The following is a 17,777-nucleotide window of genomic DNA, read 5'->3' as shown; positions in this document are numbered from 1 at the left end:
TATCCATCACCTCAAACACTTATTTCTTTGTGTTGGGAACATTCAGTATCCTCCTACTAGCAGTTTAAAACTATCTAATATATTATTATTAACTGTAGTGCTTCATCAGTGGTATAGAGCAACAGTCTTTTTTGGCACCAAGGACGGCTTCATGGAAGACAATTCTTCCGGGGAGGGGGTGGGGGGGGTTGGGGGTGAATGGTCCCAGGATGACCCAAGCGCACCATATTGATTGTGCAGTCATATGTCTCTGCCAGTGACAATCTGCACTTGCAGCCGTTCCCCAGCGCCAGCACCACTGCCCCAGCTTCACCCCAGATCATCAGGCACCAGACTCTGACAAGGAGCTGGAAACCTACGTCCCTTGCATGGTCAGTCCACAGTAGGGGTCGAGCTCCTGTGAGAATTCAGTGTGGCTGCTGGTCTGATAGGAGGTGTAGCCCACACTGTGATGCAGTGAAGTGTAGTGGCAGCAAACATTGTAGATGAAATCTCACTTGCCTGCCTGCCAACACCTCTGGCCATGCAGCTGTTTCCCAACAGGCCACGAACTGGCACCCATCCCCAGCCCCGCGGTTGGGGACTGCAGGATGTAGAACACTTAAACTTACTCCTTTTATCTAGCTGCAATTTTGTATCCTTTAACAAATCTCTCGTTATCCCTCCCTTCCCCCTACCCTTTGCACGCACCCTTTGATATCCTCTGTTCTACATTTAGTTTGTGTAAGATCAACTTTTTTTTTTAGTTTCCATTTTTGAATGAGGACACGTAGTGTTTAACTTTCTGTTCCTGGCTTATTCTGGTTAACATAATGCTCTCTGGTTCCAACCATGTTGCAACGAATGATAGGATTTCATTCTTTTTTTTTATGGTTGAATAGTATTCTCTTGTGTGTATATACCACATTTTCTTATCCATTCATCTGTTGTAGGATACCTAGCTTGATTCTCTGTCTTGGCTACTATGAACAATGCTGCAGTAAACATGGGGGTGCAGATGTCTCTCTGATAGAATGATTTTCTTTGGATAAATTCCTGTAGTGGGATTGCTGGATCATATTGTAGTTGTAGTTTTTTGAGAGACTTCCATACTGTTCTCCATAGGGGCTGTGCTAGTTTGCATTCCCATCAATAGTGTTTTAAGAGTTCCTCATCTTTGCCTGCATTTGTTATTTTTTGTCATCTTACAATAGCCATCCAACTGGGGTGAGATGATACCTCGTTGTGTGGCTTTAATTTGCATTTCTGTGATGACTAGTGATGTTAAGCATTTTTTTTTATTTCTTCCTATTTTTTGGCCATTTGTATGTCATCTTTTGAGAAATGTCTGGTCAGATCATTTGCCTGTTTTTTAACTGGATCATTTGTTTTTTCTGTTAAGATGTTTCAGTTTCTTATATATTCTGGATATTAATCCCTTGTCAGACAAGTAGTTTGCAGATATTTTCTCCAATTCTGTAGGTTGTCTTTTCACTTGTTGATCATTTACTTTGCTGTGTAGAAGCTTTTTAGATTAATATGATCCCATTTGCTTACACTTGATTTTGTCATCTGTGCTTTTGAGGTTTTATTCATAAAATCTTAAACCCAGACCAGTTTCCTGAAATATTTTCCCTGTTTTCTTCTAGTAGTTTTATTGTTTTGCATCTTAACATTTAGATCTTTGATTCATTTTGAGTTGATCTTTTTATAGGATGAGAGGTAGGGGGATAGTTTCCTTCTTCTGCCTATAAATATCCAGTTTTCCCAACACCATTTATTGAAGAGACTGTCCTTTCCCCAATGAGTGTTTTTGGCACCTTTGTCAAAAACCAGTTGGGTATAGATGTGTAGATTACTTTCCGGGTTTTCTGTTCCATTGGTCTTTGTGTTTGTTTTTATACTAATACCATGCTGTTTTGGGTACTGTAGCTTTGTAGTATATTTTGATACCTGGAAGTGTAAAACCTCCAGCTTTGTTCTTTTTGCTCAGGATTGCTTTGGCTATTCAGGGTCTTTTTGTGATTCCATACAGATTTTAGCACTTTTTCTATTTTTGTGAAGAATGTCATTGATATTTTGATGGAGATTGCATTGAATCTATAGATTGCTTTGAGTAGTAGTCATTTGATAATTCTTAACCAGTGTTACCGGAAGATTTCTTTTGATTTGATACGTAGAGTATTTTAGAAAAAGAAATGCCTGATAAATTAGTAAACATTTGTAATTGTTGTTTTTACTCTTTTCCTTTTATTCTTGCTGTTTCTTTTGTTTGGAGTATAGTAATATACTGTTCTTTCTCTGTATATTTGCCTCCAATCCTCTTGGATCATTGCTGCTGTGTTACTGTTTTGAACGCACCCCTGATAATGCCATTCCTTTTCTTTGAAATTCATCTTTATAGGATATCTCAATTCAAACTGACATTCTTAGCCAATGCTTTATCTTTAGGTACCGTACTACCTTTTAGCCAAGGACTTTCTCTAGACACCTTACCTTAACATACTGTTTTAATGACCTCAATTTCTGAATGACCAAGTTTACCAGTCCATCTGGGTCATAACTCACGTGTCACTGCTTTGATAGGAAAGTATTAATAGCTTGTTAATATTACCTTTCATAGATGGTCCTTGTTCTTCATTTAGCAGTGATCTGGCAATATTGTATAATTATTAACTATTTAATAAATAACTTACTTTAAAGCTGTTAAACATCCCCTTGAATGGGGAGAGTCCATGTCTCCTTTTCCTATAGCAACATGGTTGACACACTCTAAGGAATTCAGTACATGTTGAATTGATTAAGCAAATGACCTTGTAAATTGTGTTTACTAGGAACACAATTCTGCTTTACCAAATAATTGGCTAGGGTCACAGCTTCATTTTTTGGTAGCAAGTACAGCTCTAGCTTTGGGTTTTAGGAAGACAAAAAGTTACAAAAGACTTTTACTCTTTTTTGTTTTGATTGTAGGAAGTAGAACAGCTGAGAATGGAACGCCTACAGATTGATGAACAGCTACGACAGATTGGTATGGGTTTCAGACCTTCTTCCACCAGAGGGCCTGAAAAAGAAAAAGGATATGCCACTGATGAAAGTACCATCTCTTCTGTACAAGGTTCTAGGTCTTATAGTGGAAGAGGCAGAGGTCGTCGGGGCCCTAATTACACCTCCGGTTATGGTAAAAAAACATTTTTTTCTTGGTTTAGTAGTAGTAGTAGGTAAAATTTAGGTGCTCCAAGATATTTTGCTTATAATAAGGTCATCACTGTATTGGCTTTGAGGGTAGCAGGTAGTTCTGAGGCATATGTCTTAATAGTAGTAATGGCATACTTTATGCTAATCACAATAAAAGGTATATAATAATTTCCAAGCAGTTATGTAATGAAATGAAACATGTTTTTAAATTGGTAGTTCATAATCATGTTTATTCTAAATATTTAGAATAAATACATATGAAACTTGTTTTTCAAATACTTTCCTAGTATAATTTTTTACATTTCCCAGTAGAAACCAGTAATAGTGATACTGCTAGAAATCATCTTTTGTCTACCCTCTGAGAAAAGTAAAAATGAAAAATATGCTAATCACTCTGCCAAGATTACATATAGCAAATCTTCACTAGCTTTTAAAATATACTTTATTGACTCATTTGGCATATTTGAATGTGTTAACATCCGACATCTGGAATAACTTTGTATAATAATAGCATTTTACTAAAATGAGGGCTTTAAAGTCAGAACATAAATATTTTATAAATGAACATTTTTCTAAAATATATTTCACTGTGAGGATTTCATAGGTGTAGGAAGGGGCCAGTGGAGTGGTGATAGTCAACAATTCTCTAATCCTAAATTCTCACTTCTTCTTCAGCTTTGCAGTTGTTCCATTTTTCTACATTTGGACTTGGAGTTTAGCAGTGACCTGAGTTTTGTTTTTTCGTCTCCCTCATTTTCTTCCTTTTTCTCTTCTATTTTCCTTCTCTCTTCTTCATTCCCCTTGGGAAAGTATTTCATAAACGTTTTCCAAAAATGTAAGCATTTAAGGGAAATAGAAATAAGTGCTTGATTCCAGTGTACAGATTCCAGATCGATATTTCATATTTATTGAAGGATTGTCTAATGATGCCAGAGTTATATTTACTTATACTGTCTTTCACTTGTTAAAGCTTAAGTATCCCTTCCCTTTAATGTCATATCTCTTGTTCTCACTTTTTTAGTTTTTTTATTTTAGTTAACCATGTATTGAAACCTAAAAAGCAAAATTCTAGTATAGAAATGTTCAGCATGTGAAGGGCTGAGAGAATTAAACAATTATTATTGTATTCCTGAAAATATATTTAATACAAAAGACAACCAGTAATTAAGTAGAAATTAAAGTATTTTGATTGATTTTTGAAGCATAAATTACTAGCACAGATCATTAGATTTGACTTTTTGGATTATGAGAATGATGAATTCATTGGAAGACTTTATTAGCCTCTATGGTGAAGTCCACTTACTGATAAGAGGTCACTCTTGCAACATGCTTTTGTCAAGATTAGATAATGAAAGTGGTAGAGGAACATTACTTGGATTGAAGAAAGCTGTGCAAATTGTTCAGTAGATGGCACTCTTACCTCTGAATCTTTGCAGAACTAGTAACATTGTATTTTTTGAAATAGCTGTTGAACTTGAGTGGGCTTGGGAGAGTAATAAAAACCATTTGAATTTGGTTATAGATATTCTTGTATACTTTATATTTTTAGGTGATTAATATAACTGATTTATATAATTCTTATAGAACTGTTCTATAAGGTTAACAGTTATATAAGATATATAGAATATATAGATATGTATCAGTTACCTATACATCAGTTCTGTAAGAATTATAAACATTTCTTAATGTAACATCTCTGAAATTGGTGTGTGTTTTTCATTGGACATCTTACATTGCTAATTAGCATTTTCTCTTCTTTAATGGCACACAAAAAATATATCTTACAATTGATGGCATCTTGGATTTGATAAAATGTGGTATTTAAACTTAATGCTTAGCACACATTCCTGTTGAAAATGATATAAACCATCTTCACGATAAGGTGACCAGAAGTTTAGAGGGAAAATCTGATTTAAAAGTTGATTAAAAACAGGTTGCCTTTATTTTTTGGAGTAAATAAAAATTGGATTAATGTCATGAATCATTTTTAAAGCCTTTAAAAAATTTTTGAATTATGAACTTACATTTTGCAAAATTGAGAGGTTGAAATGATTGCAATAGTTTCTATGGAGTATTAGTTTTCTGTTGCTGTAATAATAAATCATCACAAATCTTAGAGGCTTAAACAACACAGGCTTATTATCTTAGATTTCTACAAATCAGAAGTCTGACATGGGTCTTACTGGGCTAGAACCTTAAGTGTTAGCTGAGCTACATTCAGTTTGGAGGGTCTAGGGGAGTCCCTTTCTCTGCAGCTGAGAAAGGTTCTCCACTTTCAAAGACCCAAGAGATTTAGTTTGGGCCTACTTGAATGGTCCAGAATAATCTTCCCATCTCAAGATGCTTAACCTTAGTCTCATTTGCAGATTCCTTTTCACCATCACAAAAGCATTTAATATGAGTTACTAGAGTTATTTAATATGAATGAAGCTGAGCATGAGTCAATTCATTAGCCTTTTTGTTTTTTCAGTATCTGTCTTACCTACTGAATGAAATCTGTGATTCAGATATTTTCTTTAAATATTTTTATTTATTTATTTTTTTTTGAGACAGAGTCTCACTCTTTTTGCCCGGGCTAGAGTGAGTGCTGTGGCGTCAGCCTAGCTCACAGCAACCTCAAACTCCTGGGCTCAAGCGATCCTCCTGCCTCAGCCTCCTGAGTAGCTGGGACTACAGGCACCATGCCCAGCTAATTTCTCTATATATTTTTAGTTGTCCAATTAATTTCTTTCTATTTTTAGTAGAGACGGGGTCTTGCTCTTGCTCAGGCTGGTTTCGAACTCCTGAGCTCAAACAATCCGCCTGCCTCGGCCTCCCAGAGAGCTAGGATTACAGGCGTGAGCCACCGCGCCCGGCCTTCTTTAAATATTTTGAATACTAGATTTAGGTTAATTTTAAGGAAGATTTCTTAGATTGTGACACTGGATTAGATAAATACTACATTCGATTTTTAAGGAGAGTTTAATAGAAGTTTTTGTTTCAAACTGAAATAATCATCATCTACCTTAAATATTTTCTGGCAGGGCATAAGTTTATAAATAAATTCAGAAGTCTTACACATTCCAAAGGGTTTTTTTCCGACTGTTCATGAAATGATAAATTGCCTTTATTCCAACATCTGTGACATCCAGTTAATAAAATGTTTTTTTGTCATTTGGAGAAATAAGCATTAGGGGAGATTGATACTTCATTCCCAACAGAGACTTGAAAGTGAATAACAGAAACTGGATGTATTCTTTGTAAAATACACTTCCCACTAAATTACTTAATTCATTCTTTTATAATCGACTAGTATATCCATAGTTAACAGCATGTGGAGAAAAAGGGATGCATTGCAGAATTATCTTTAAAGGAGAAAGGAAGTTGGTAGGCACTTTCATTCGTTAAACTTTGCATTTTGTCCCCTTCACCTCGTTAGTTATAACTTTGTTTGTCTGAAGCTCTCTTATTGTGTGTTTATCTTCAAATGACTGGAGTTTAAGTATAGGGAACTTTAAAGTATTTAGTGAATCACTCTTGGGGAATTTAGCAAGTGAACTTCAAAATCATGCAGTAAATTTACTGGTTGAAAAATTGTTATACACATTTCTAGGCATTTGGGTACATTTATAGTTATAAGATGAAGTTCTGCCCTTTATCAAAGATCAATTTTGAAGTAATTCCAAAGGGGGAAAAATTACAGAACAACATACGACATTGCATGGTATATCTATGCTTTTAGGAAATAAGAGAAGGGGAGAGGTCTGTTTTCAGTTAAATTAGTCTGAAGCTGTAAATTGAACTAGGCTCTGAAGGAGATGTATTTGATGTATGATAGTAGGGAAGTGGCATCCCAGAACTAAGAATAGAAGTGGGAATGAGTGTGCTAGTGATTGGGTCATATATACTGCCACTTTGCATTATAATAGTATTGTGGGTTTCTTATGAAAACTTTGCAATGTTTAAATTTTTGAAAGGTCACCATTAAAATACATAGTTGCAATATTAGAACTGGTCTGTAAACTTTAAAAGACATGCTGAATTTTCCTCTCACTGGTTATGGCTTCATTTCTGTTGGTTGTCAGGTGAGCGATATCTGCTCTCTCAGAGAAACCTTTTAAAAAATTTAGTAATTCAAATGTCATATTCTTCCAATTTGAGACACAGTTACTAGTGAAACATGGTATTTTATGTACAACTGCTGGGGAAAAAAACACTCCCAGTTTATAAGAAAGACACCATCAATTGTAAGAAATGTCCTGATTTCATATTAAAATGTGAAGAAAAAAGTATATCATAGAATCAGTGAAATAATAGTAGACTGAATACACTATACAATTAAACTATTCATTTTTCTAAATATGATTAAATTTTCTTTCAAATATTGGCAGTTAATTTTGTTTTACTAGTAATTTAGGTTACTAAAACCTAAATGGGCTGGGCACGGTGGCTCATGCCTGTAATCCTAGCTCTCTGGGAGGCCAAGGAGGGCAGATCGTTTGAGCTCAGGAGTTCGAGACCAGCCAAAAATTAGCCGGGCATGGTGGCGCATGCCTGTAGTCCCAGCTACTCAGGAGGCTGAGGCAGGAGGGTCGCTTGAGCCCAGGAGTTTGAGGTTGCCGTGAGCGAGGATGACGCCATGGCACTCTAGCCTGGGCAACACAGTGGGACTCTGTCTCAAAAAAAAAAAAAAAAAAACCTAAATGGGCAGAGAGACTTTTGGTTATCTCTCCATATTAAGTGCATTTTAATATTGATATGTAATGTTTGTATGTTTTCTGTAATTGTTCTATGGGTTGTGTTTCTGCACATCAATTCATTTTTTAATCTTGACTAGTAGATTCTATATTACTAGTATATTAACAGTTGATTATTCTTTAGTTTCAAATTCATTTTAATTTTAAAGTAGCTCTCTTTGAAGCAGCCAAACAGTATGCTTATTCAAACAATAATTTGTAGGAAATGAAATTAAAATATTAAAGCTTCTTTTTTTATAGGAATATAATTGGTTTGTTTTCTTCTTTCCCAAGGTACAAATTCTGAGCTGTCTAACCCCTCTGAAACAGAATCTGAGCGTAAAGATGAGCTGAGTGATTGGTCATTGGCAGGAGAAGATGATCGAGACAGCCGACATCAGCGTGACAGCAGGAGACGCCCGGGAGGAAGAGGCAGAAGTGTTTCAGGGGGTCGAGGTCGTGGTGGACCACGTGGTGGCAAATCCTCCATCAGTTCTGGTAGTCTTTTATATACTATGTCAGCATCCATTCTTTGTAAACAGTATAATCTTAAAAAAGTTAATCCATCTTCCAGGGCCACCCAATTTGGGAAGCTTCTCTTTCCAACTCACTGTCGTAGCAAAAATAGTAGACCATATAACAGTGCAAGGAAAATGCCCTGTGCTGGAGTGTTCCTTAGTGAAGGTTTATTTAGAATAATCAGGTCAGAACTTTAATTGGCTGATTCTCTTTGTATTTTGAGGGTCAGATGTTCATCTCTTCAGTTTTTGAGGGCCTATGTAATTGGAAATTGTTTTTTTATTTTCCTAGAATTTGAGTTATATATGTTTGCCAGACAGACCTAGGGAATTCTAATGCACAGAGAGATCGCAGTACTTTTGTGTACTTAATATTGAAAACTAACTGGAAAGCATTCTGAAAACTAACTGGAAAGCATTCTGAAAACTAACTGGAAAGCATTCTTTGCTACACTATATGCTACTTTGGGAACAGGGAAAAATTGTGGAATCAACTTTTTAAGAAAATTTTATTGTTTGAGGGATTCAGCTATAAAGAGGAGTGTTTAGACGACTAAAGATTTGAGGTATATAAGCAACTTTGTACTTGTTTACTTGTGCCTTTATAAAAATTTTTAATTGTTTAAGTTAAGTGGAGTTGCCAGAATGTTCTTGGTTTCATCATAAGCTGGGGGAGAATTGCTAGGGATACAACTTTAACATATTATCGTACACCACTTTAAGAAAACCACACTTTTCTTAATGTTATAACATACCTATGAAAACTTTTCTTAATGTTATAACAGACCTATGGTATTTGATATGTTATTGAAGATATGTATATATATGTTAAATATATGCCAAATGTGCTTACAAATTACAAAAACTGGAATAAATTAGAGCAAAATTTAGGAACTTCTTAAAAGATTCTGGTTCCACAAGTAATATTCTTCGATCCCTAAGTTTAGTTTACAGGCTTACAGGGAAAGATATTTTAGTATACTGTGCACTGTTATCAAAGTTTATAAGCTTATAGTATGCTGAATTGCAAAATAAATGTACTTTACTAGTGTTTATGATTAATGGATAAACTTAGTGTCTTTTGCAAAGATGCTAGCTTGCTAGCTGTTACCAAAGGAAACTTAGGAAAAATCGTGATTAGGTGAATTTCTTCTATAATTTGATTGTTGGAGGCAATAAATGCACATAGGTAAGATGGGTATTTTTCTTATGAATTATATCTTACAATTTTTCTTTTTCCACCTTTGCTCTACCTTCATGCTTTGTTTCTAGAGATTGAGTACTAGCCAACATTTGTTTCAACATTTTCCTTTTCATAACCAGTTAGAATTTCAACCGTAGTTTGCTGCTTTGTGTGAACTTGTTTTGATTACTTCAGGTCATAGTTACAGATTTCTCTCATGTCATGGAGTGTAGGCATTATTTGGAATTAGTCCGTTAACATCAGCACAAATGCAGCAGTCACCTTGAACTCAGTAAAGGGGATCAAAGCTGGCTCTTAGAATTAATTTATATTAACTGAATATTTATTTCTCTTTACCTTTATTTTTCCAGCTTTAGGGCAGGGCAGGATTACCTTGAAATGTAAATGTCAAAATTAGCATTTGATATACTATTTCCTAATATATATTTTCAAAACAAGGCAAAGGAAGTGTTAGGAAGCTGAGATCTCTTGCTCATCTTCTGCTTTAATTTTTCATCACCATTTAAAGTTTTTTCGTATTAATCATCTTTGTTATTTTCCAGGTAAAATATTGATACAGAAAACATGTTATTTGAAGACATTGCATTTTTATTGGGGGAGATTGAAGTTTATCATTAATTGATATAGTTCAATATAGATCAAATTATTCATAATTGCAGCCCTCTTAAACAAATATTTCTTGCCTCTGACATGAATATAGTGCTCAAAGATCCAGACAGCAATCCATACAGCTTACTTGATAATACAGAATCAGATCAGACTGCAGACACAGATGCCAGCGAATCTCATCACAGTACTAACCGTCGTAGGCGGTCTCGTAGACGAAGGACTGATGAAGATGCTGTTCTGATGGATGGAATGACTGAATCTGATACAGCTTCAGTTAATGAAAATGGGCTAGGTATGTAAACATTTAGGGAAAACATACATATAATTGTATAATATTGTTACTGTATGAAGCTTTTCCAAAAAAAAAGTATACGATTCACAGATTGACTTTGTTAATGTTTACTTCAAGGTAGATAGCCTTTTGTCTGTCTTAAATGTCTGGTTCTCAGATTTATCATAGTCAGAATTACTTGAAACTGGGAGTATTTATTAAAGTGCCCTTTGATGCATTAAATCAGTACAAATACTCAAACTGCAAGGTACTTACTGCTTTTATTGTCCCCACACCAAAATTGGGCTTTCAGCTTGCCTCTTTAAAATTATTACAACTGACACCAGTGAAGGTATGTATATCAAGAGTAGGCATTAATTTTCAAAGGGCTAAAATGTCATTAACTTTGGTATAAACCAAACTATTGGAGAGGAAAGCTTATCCCCGAATGGTAATTTAAAGTTTCTTTTATTATGAGTTAAAACCCTGTTAATTTCTAGATCATATTTCCATTGTCAATGTATTTGAAATGCTTAAAGCTACAAAAGTCTATTTCCTGTCAGTAATGTATGTTTTATCTTTGGTGCTTACTTAAAAGTTTATCTTTCCCCTTCTTTAAATCTTTGAAAGAAAGAAATTTTTTGTTTTGTTTTTTGTTTTTGTCAGAATAGTTCATGGTAAACTTTGCAATTACAGATGATAGTGAAAAAAAACCCCAGCGACGCAATCGTAGCCGCAGGCGTCGTTTCAGGGGTCAGGCAGAAGATAGACAGCCAGGTAACTTGAGTGGACCTGTCGACATCAGGTCACAAGCATGAAAAAAATGTCATGTGTCTGCTTTCTGAATATATTATACTTACATGTACACATGTTTGCATATACATTCAAAATTTGCATTGCATAAATTGTTTATTCAACTAATAAGACTACTACTTTTAAGAAAATGCATTCTTCCTTCACAACTTAAATGTTTAGTAACCTGTCTGATTGAACTAATGTTGTGTCTCAATTTTTTACATGGAAATACTGTTGAGTTCATTATTTTGTTCACCTGGCAGATTGTTCACACTTGAGATGGGGACTGCTATCCCAGGGGACTACGTTGTAGATTGTCATTGAAGTTGATTGGCAAAACTGGGCAGCTTTTGCATGGTGCCTGCTTACTATCTCTGAATTCAGCACCTCATTTTTGTGGGAATTGTAATACCCACAGTTTTGAAAAAACGTATAAAAGAAAAATATTTGGAAGTGTCTTTCCTAATAAGAGGAATGCATGTTTTGTTTTTGTTTGTTTATTGTAGTGTGATGCCTTTTTCCTTACACCTACTAACTAGTCAAATTAATAGTATTTACTTAGTTTTAGAATGTTATTTTATGTAGTCATAATTTTTAGTAGCTTCAAAGAAACTTGTTTGCTGTGTCTATATTATTTTGAACATAATTTCATTTCCTGTGTACAGAGACATGTATATTCACAATGAAGAAATTGTGTGCACCAGAAATAAACCCCTTTCAAACTAATCAATTTTTGCATTCTTTCCAAAACCAATCCTTTCATGTGTTTTCCCCAAATAAAGAATGTAAATTCTAGCATCTTTAATATTTTAAGTTTAGTGGTTGTAGAGACATTTGGTTGAGGGAATTAGTTCTCATTCTTGAAAGCTCATGTTTTAAAGATAGTTGGAAATTTTGAAAGGAATTAAATATTGTCAGAAAATAGTGTGTCCAGAAAATCTTTTCTTTCCTTTTCTTTCCTCCCCTCCTTTAGTGTTAGAAATATATTTTAGGTGAAGGGATCATATTTATTTCATTTTTTAAAGGTGGCACAGCAATGACTACAGTATTTTGTGGCCTTCCTTTATAAATAAGAAAATTCAACCTATCAGTATGGCCTTAACAGAATAAATTATGACATAACTTATTAACTATAGATGTATGGTGGTTTATTACTAAGTCAGCAGACATAGAAGGAATAACAGATAGTGGGGGTTGGTTGTAGAAGCAGCAGAAGTTTCTGTATAGTATTAATTGAAACATGAGTAATTAGGAGTTTTCAATAATTTGACAGTGATTTTTGTGTTCCATACTGTATCTATTCCTATTTTAACTCTGTTCTTTGGGATTACTACTTTTCTTCTCTTAAAACTCCTTGCATTTCCTAGCTTGCTCCTCCTCCCCGAAAGATAGGAAGATAGGGTGGGTAAAACAAGCACAAAATTATTTTTTCCTTGCTCCTGGTAGCAATTCTAGGGGGCAGCCTCCATCTAAAGTTCATATTATTTGCTCTCATTTGCTCAAAATTTCTTGTTGCTCTTAGTGTAAATTAAACAGTGAATAGTCTTTGCTGCACTTTATATGTGACAACATACTGGTGTCCAGTTGATTAACTTGGACCCCTTAGAGGAAATTCTAGAATATGAATTTTGCTATACAAATTGCCTGCATTTTTCCTAGATATTAATATTGATTAATCTGTGTTGAACTTTTAAGGAACTTAAAAAAGGACTGGCTATAAACAGGTTTTTCTTTGAATTAACTGAGGTTTCTTTTGGCTATCATTTATTGGGGGAGGGGACATCCCAGCTAAGTGCCTCTTAATTTAATCAATAACTGTATCAATGTATAATCTTTGTGCATAGTGGATGAAGGGTTCTAAGAATTGTTTCCACATGTGTTTCAATTTAACAGCACGGCCTCCAAGTAGATGAATTTTCCCAGGGACCCCTGAGGCCTGAACTATGGAACCAGAAGGCATTCATTGTGCTGCTCCCTAATCTATGGCTAGAATCATTCTCATAATGGTTTTGCCACCACATATGTAGATACAATATTGAAGTAGATTTTGATAGATAATATCCCCCTCCCCAATATTCCAAACTATTATTTATAGTTATATTATCACTAAACTGTTAAATGTATTTAAAAATGCATTAGCAATGAATTTAAACAATAATTTTAAAAACTTAAAAATGAGTGTACTGAGCTTATAATTTGGAAAGAAAGAGGCAGTTTTAGACTTAGTTTTCTAATTATGTGTGTAAGTTCTGAAATGAGTTTCAGAACTTATTTTTACATATCAGGAATTTTGTTAACCAGTTTGTGGTAGAAAATAATAATTTGGAAGAAAGGGTGGTTATTTTGATACTTAATCGAGTCAGTGAATTCTTAGCTTCAAGTTCTTGAAGAGAAAGGATTGAGTTTACAAAGTGAGGCCCATCCGTAATACCTGTAGAACAGAGGTCATCTGTTGCACTTGAGTTGGCAGTAGGGTGTTAGCTTGGGTTAGTCGTTTTCCTAATCTATACTGCCACTTCTTTGCAAACACACATTTCAGTCAAGTTCTATCGAGACTGGCAAAAGAGGGTAGGGTTGTCACTGAATTTACTGTAGCCCCTCTCCCACTGTGATCAGTGTCCACATTTTTAGGGTGGTGGTCTGTCATCTTTAGTTTCTTATTTCAGTCATTCAGAATGGTTTCCCGTGTGAAAACTTAAAAAGGAGCCATAAAATATGTCACACCAGGGTATCTTGTTTTCTTTTTTTTTTTTAAAGCAAAACCAACATTTGAGTAAATCTTTTATACCTTTGATGAAATTTTCAAATTTAAGTATATCACACCATAGTTTGCATGTAATATGCCCCATTTCCCACCCAGTAATAATAATAATTGCAAGCACTGTTTGGGCTTAGAACACTTCATCTACATTTTCTGTTTGGTTGTGGGTTTCTACACCAAATTTGCCCGACAACCTTAGACTCAACGGAAAAGAAATAACTGGATTCTTGGGAAAGAGGACTTTAATCTCAACTTCCTCAGTCTCAAGCTTGAAATTTTGTATTGTCAGCACTAAAATCACAGGCAGATTTTTCAAGCTTTATTTTTGGTTGGAGGTGGTACCCAGCTTAAGAAAATTTTGAAATTGGGTGACCCACCACTAGTTTAATAGTGAAATTACTCTTTATCCATAAATAAACTTAAGAAATACTTTTCAACACCTGTAATTTTTTTCTCATCTTTAACAGTCACAGTTGCAGATTATATTTCTAGAGCTGAGTCTCAGAGCAGACAAAGAAACCTCCCAAGGGAAACTTTGGCTAAAAACAAGAAAGAAATGGTAAGGAGAATTTAACCTGTAGGTTTTTTTTTTTTTTTTTTTTTTGGTATGGTGTAGCATTTTTTTTTTTTTTTACTTCTTAACTTACTGTATGATCACTTGTTTTCCACAAATAGACAAATAATATTTTAGTTAAAGAGAAGATTCTTGATTTTGTATTTCGCCCCAAGTAACTGAAGATATGCATGCTTGAGCCTGAAATACTTTTTAGTTAGAGCTTTAAATAGTATTTGTAAAATTTAGTCTGCCCAAAGATAGTGCGCATAGAGACTTTTGCTTAATTTGGGGAGCAATAGGCTGTATACCTCTTTAAGTTTCAATTCTTTTAAACGCTTTAAGGGATTTGATATGTAAATGAGTTTCAGAAAGGTGAGTAAAGTAGGTGATTGTTTTACTTTAGGTATTAACTGTTTATATCATTTACATGGTGAACTTTTCAGTGGTTTAAAATAAAATTAGATACAGGTTTCATTAAACAGTACAGATGCTTCGTGTGGTTTGGGCACTGCTAGGTACTAGAGATAAAGAGTCGAAAGACCCAGAGAGCAGAATACATTGATATTTGTTTTGAATTTTAAGAATGTTTTAATTCCTTGATCCATTGTGGCATATGAAACTGAAATTTTTTATTAGCTGATGTTTATGTAGCTATTTTTCTCCTCAGCTATAGATTTCATTTATAAAGAAGTTGAAAAAGTTGTCTCCCTTTGGCAGGCAAAAGATGTGATTGAAGAGCATGGTCCTTCAGAAAAGGCAATAAATGGCCCAACTAGTGCTTCTGGCGATGAAATTTCTAAGCTACAGCGTACTCCAGGAGAAGAAAAGATTAATACCTTAAAAGAAGAAAACACTCAAGAAGCAGCTGTCCTGAATGGTGTTTCATAAACTGAAGAAGTTCCTAGTTTACAGTTCTTTTACATTACATTTACAATAGCGCTTGTACAAGCTTGCCAAAGATAGAATATGGATCGCCAGTCTTACATCGCACTTTCAGTTCCTCCATTTGGAATTCAGAAAGGGGAGGGATCCTGAAGAAATCATATGTTAAACATACTTTGACACCTACTGTGTTATAAAATATATCATCAGATGTGCCTTGAGAATAGTATATGTAACATTAAAAAAAGTTGCTGGCTATAGGAAATGTTATTTTGTTTTCAAAATATGGCAGAAATGGGGGGAAGGGGGGGTGGGATCCCTAACCTAATATTCTTTATGAAAGCAGTAGCTGCTTTTGTTACATTTTTAATATGCAACCACTTCTTCACCTGAGGAAAACTAGAATGAAATGCAGTCTAAAATATTTTGCACTGAATTGTAATTCTTCATTAGTTTAGTCTGGAAACTGGTCTGTTTTAATGTGTTTTTTAAATGCTGTATGTAGAGGAAAATCTGCAGACCACTGGAATACATTTGTTAAACTCTCATCTGCAGGGACACTGGGTGATATTTGGCAGTGACTGTTCTACCTTGAGGCTTTGTTTGGTTTATTTATTAAAGTGTACAGTATTTAAAAATCAAACATAGCTTTAGTTAAGACACTAAGCTAAATTAGTCATGTCCATTCAGACATAACCTGAACTACTGAAAAGATCAATTTCCAGAAGGTTTGTTCTGTATAAACTACGTTAGTCTTCAGTAGAGTATCTTTTTCTTTTCCTTTTCCTTTTTCTCTCTCTCTTTTATTTTTGTTTTTGTTTTTTTTTTTTTTGATTTCAGTTGTTTGATGTGCAATATGTTTTTGTATGCAGGTAGTAAATAAACTTTGATCTTCCATTTGCTGATTTTTAACTTTCTACTTTTTATACCAATTGTTGCAAAGTAGTTGGAGCTGTTTATAGGTTTAGAATAGTATGCTTTTGATTGCTTTTTAAAAAGCATCTATACTTGCTGATAAATAGCATTAAAATGTCAGTTGGCCATTTAATCATTTTGTAATGAATCCTGAAATCTTAACACTTAAAATTTAGACTGTTAGAATAGATGGCTTTGGGAATTGATAATACATTTGATTATCAGGAAAAAAATCTTGGCAACAAAATTTTAATGAAAGGCAACTTTTAGAAGACAATGGGGGATAGAAAGCAGGATTTTTACCTTTGCCTTTAGTTCTTTATTGAAAATCGTTTTATAAAAGAAGTATGATCAACAGTTTTTAAGTAATAGGCAAATAATTTGTTTCTTGATTCTCAAGTAATTTTGAAGGTTTTCATACCTATGATTAAAAATTATTGTCAAACTTCAGTTTGCAAAGATAAAGAGACGATGTTTGTTTTAAAGTAACAATGATACAGTAATTTATACAGTTAATTGTGAGGTCAAATCAAATAATTGTGGACTTAGGGGAAGGCTTTGCTTCACAATGTATAAACTACTGAGCAAGAATGATAGCCATTTATTTTTATTACTTGGCATCTGAAGTTTTTTATGTGCATAATTTGTGTTTATTATGTGCATAAAAATGTTACTATTTTAATTTATATGACCTAAAGGTTAATTTGCCATCTAGTTAAAAATGTAAAATTTGCCAGGTCAGTGTATATATAACCCTAGCCTTTACATTTATTCTCATGTTAAAATATGCTGGTATTAAATGGTTTTTCCTAAAACCTTCTAAATGGTAAAGTGCAAATAGTGTGATTTCTGCACTTTATGTAAGTAGAGATATCAAATAATTTCATATTCTGGTCTTTAAAAAATTTACCCACAATTGTTTTTAATCCATCAAAGTTCTAGAAACAAGATAAATAGTTGGCCTTTTTATTCTTAGTTCCCTTGCATAATTGGGTTACAAATTAACTATAAGGTATGAAAAGAATTTTAGTTAATCCCTAGTTGACAAATGTGGTATAAAGAAAAAACTTAGTTTTCGTTTTCTCCCATATAGAATAGAGTCACTAAAATCTTTTTCCATATTGTTTCAATGAGAAAAGAACAAAACTATCTTAAAAAGTGAGTGTAGCTGAAGCAGTTCTTCAGAATAGCAGTAATTAATAACCATACTCTAAGAAATAACTATTAAGATTTCATTACAAATGAGTAAACCCAATGTTTTGTCCTTTAAAACAGGGGTCCCCAACCTATGGTGAGTTGTATAATTATTTCGTTATATATTACAATGTATTAATAATAGAAATAAAGTGCATAATAAATGTAATGCGCTTGAATCAT

The 17,777-nt window shown here is 34.1% G+C and overlaps 1 protein-coding gene across 1 annotated transcript in view; it reads left to right on the top strand.

The window, feature by feature from the left end:
- FXR1 (fragile X mental retardation, autosomal homolog 1) overlaps positions 1-15,745 on the top strand; it is a 61,202-nt gene extending 45,457 nt beyond the window's left edge. Inside the window, exons 11-16 of the mRNA XM_012639317.1 lie at positions 2,950-3,007; positions 3,095-3,157; positions 8,184-8,387; positions 10,312-10,512; positions 14,515-14,606; positions 15,321-15,745. Coding sequence (XP_012494771.1) covers positions 2,950-3,007; positions 3,095-3,157; positions 8,184-8,387; positions 10,312-10,512; positions 14,515-14,606; positions 15,321-15,491 — 789 coding nt within the window. The 3' untranslated portion in view covers positions 15,492-15,745. The remainder of the gene's footprint in view (positions 1-2,949; positions 3,008-3,094; positions 3,158-8,183; positions 8,388-10,311; positions 10,513-14,514; positions 14,607-15,320) is intronic.
- The last annotated feature ends 2,032 nt before the right edge of the window (positions 15,746-17,777 follow it).

The sequence above is a fragment of the Propithecus coquereli genome, unplaced genomic scaffold (assembly GCF_000956105.1).
Source record: "Propithecus coquereli isolate 6110/MARCELLA unplaced genomic scaffold, Pcoq_1.0 Scaffold14, whole genome shotgun sequence".
NCBI classification, from domain to species: domain Eukaryota; kingdom Metazoa; phylum Chordata; class Mammalia; order Primates; family Indriidae; genus Propithecus; species Propithecus coquereli.
The sequence above is the reverse complement of the archived record's forward strand: the minus strand, read 5'-3'. Positions and strand labels throughout refer to the sequence as shown.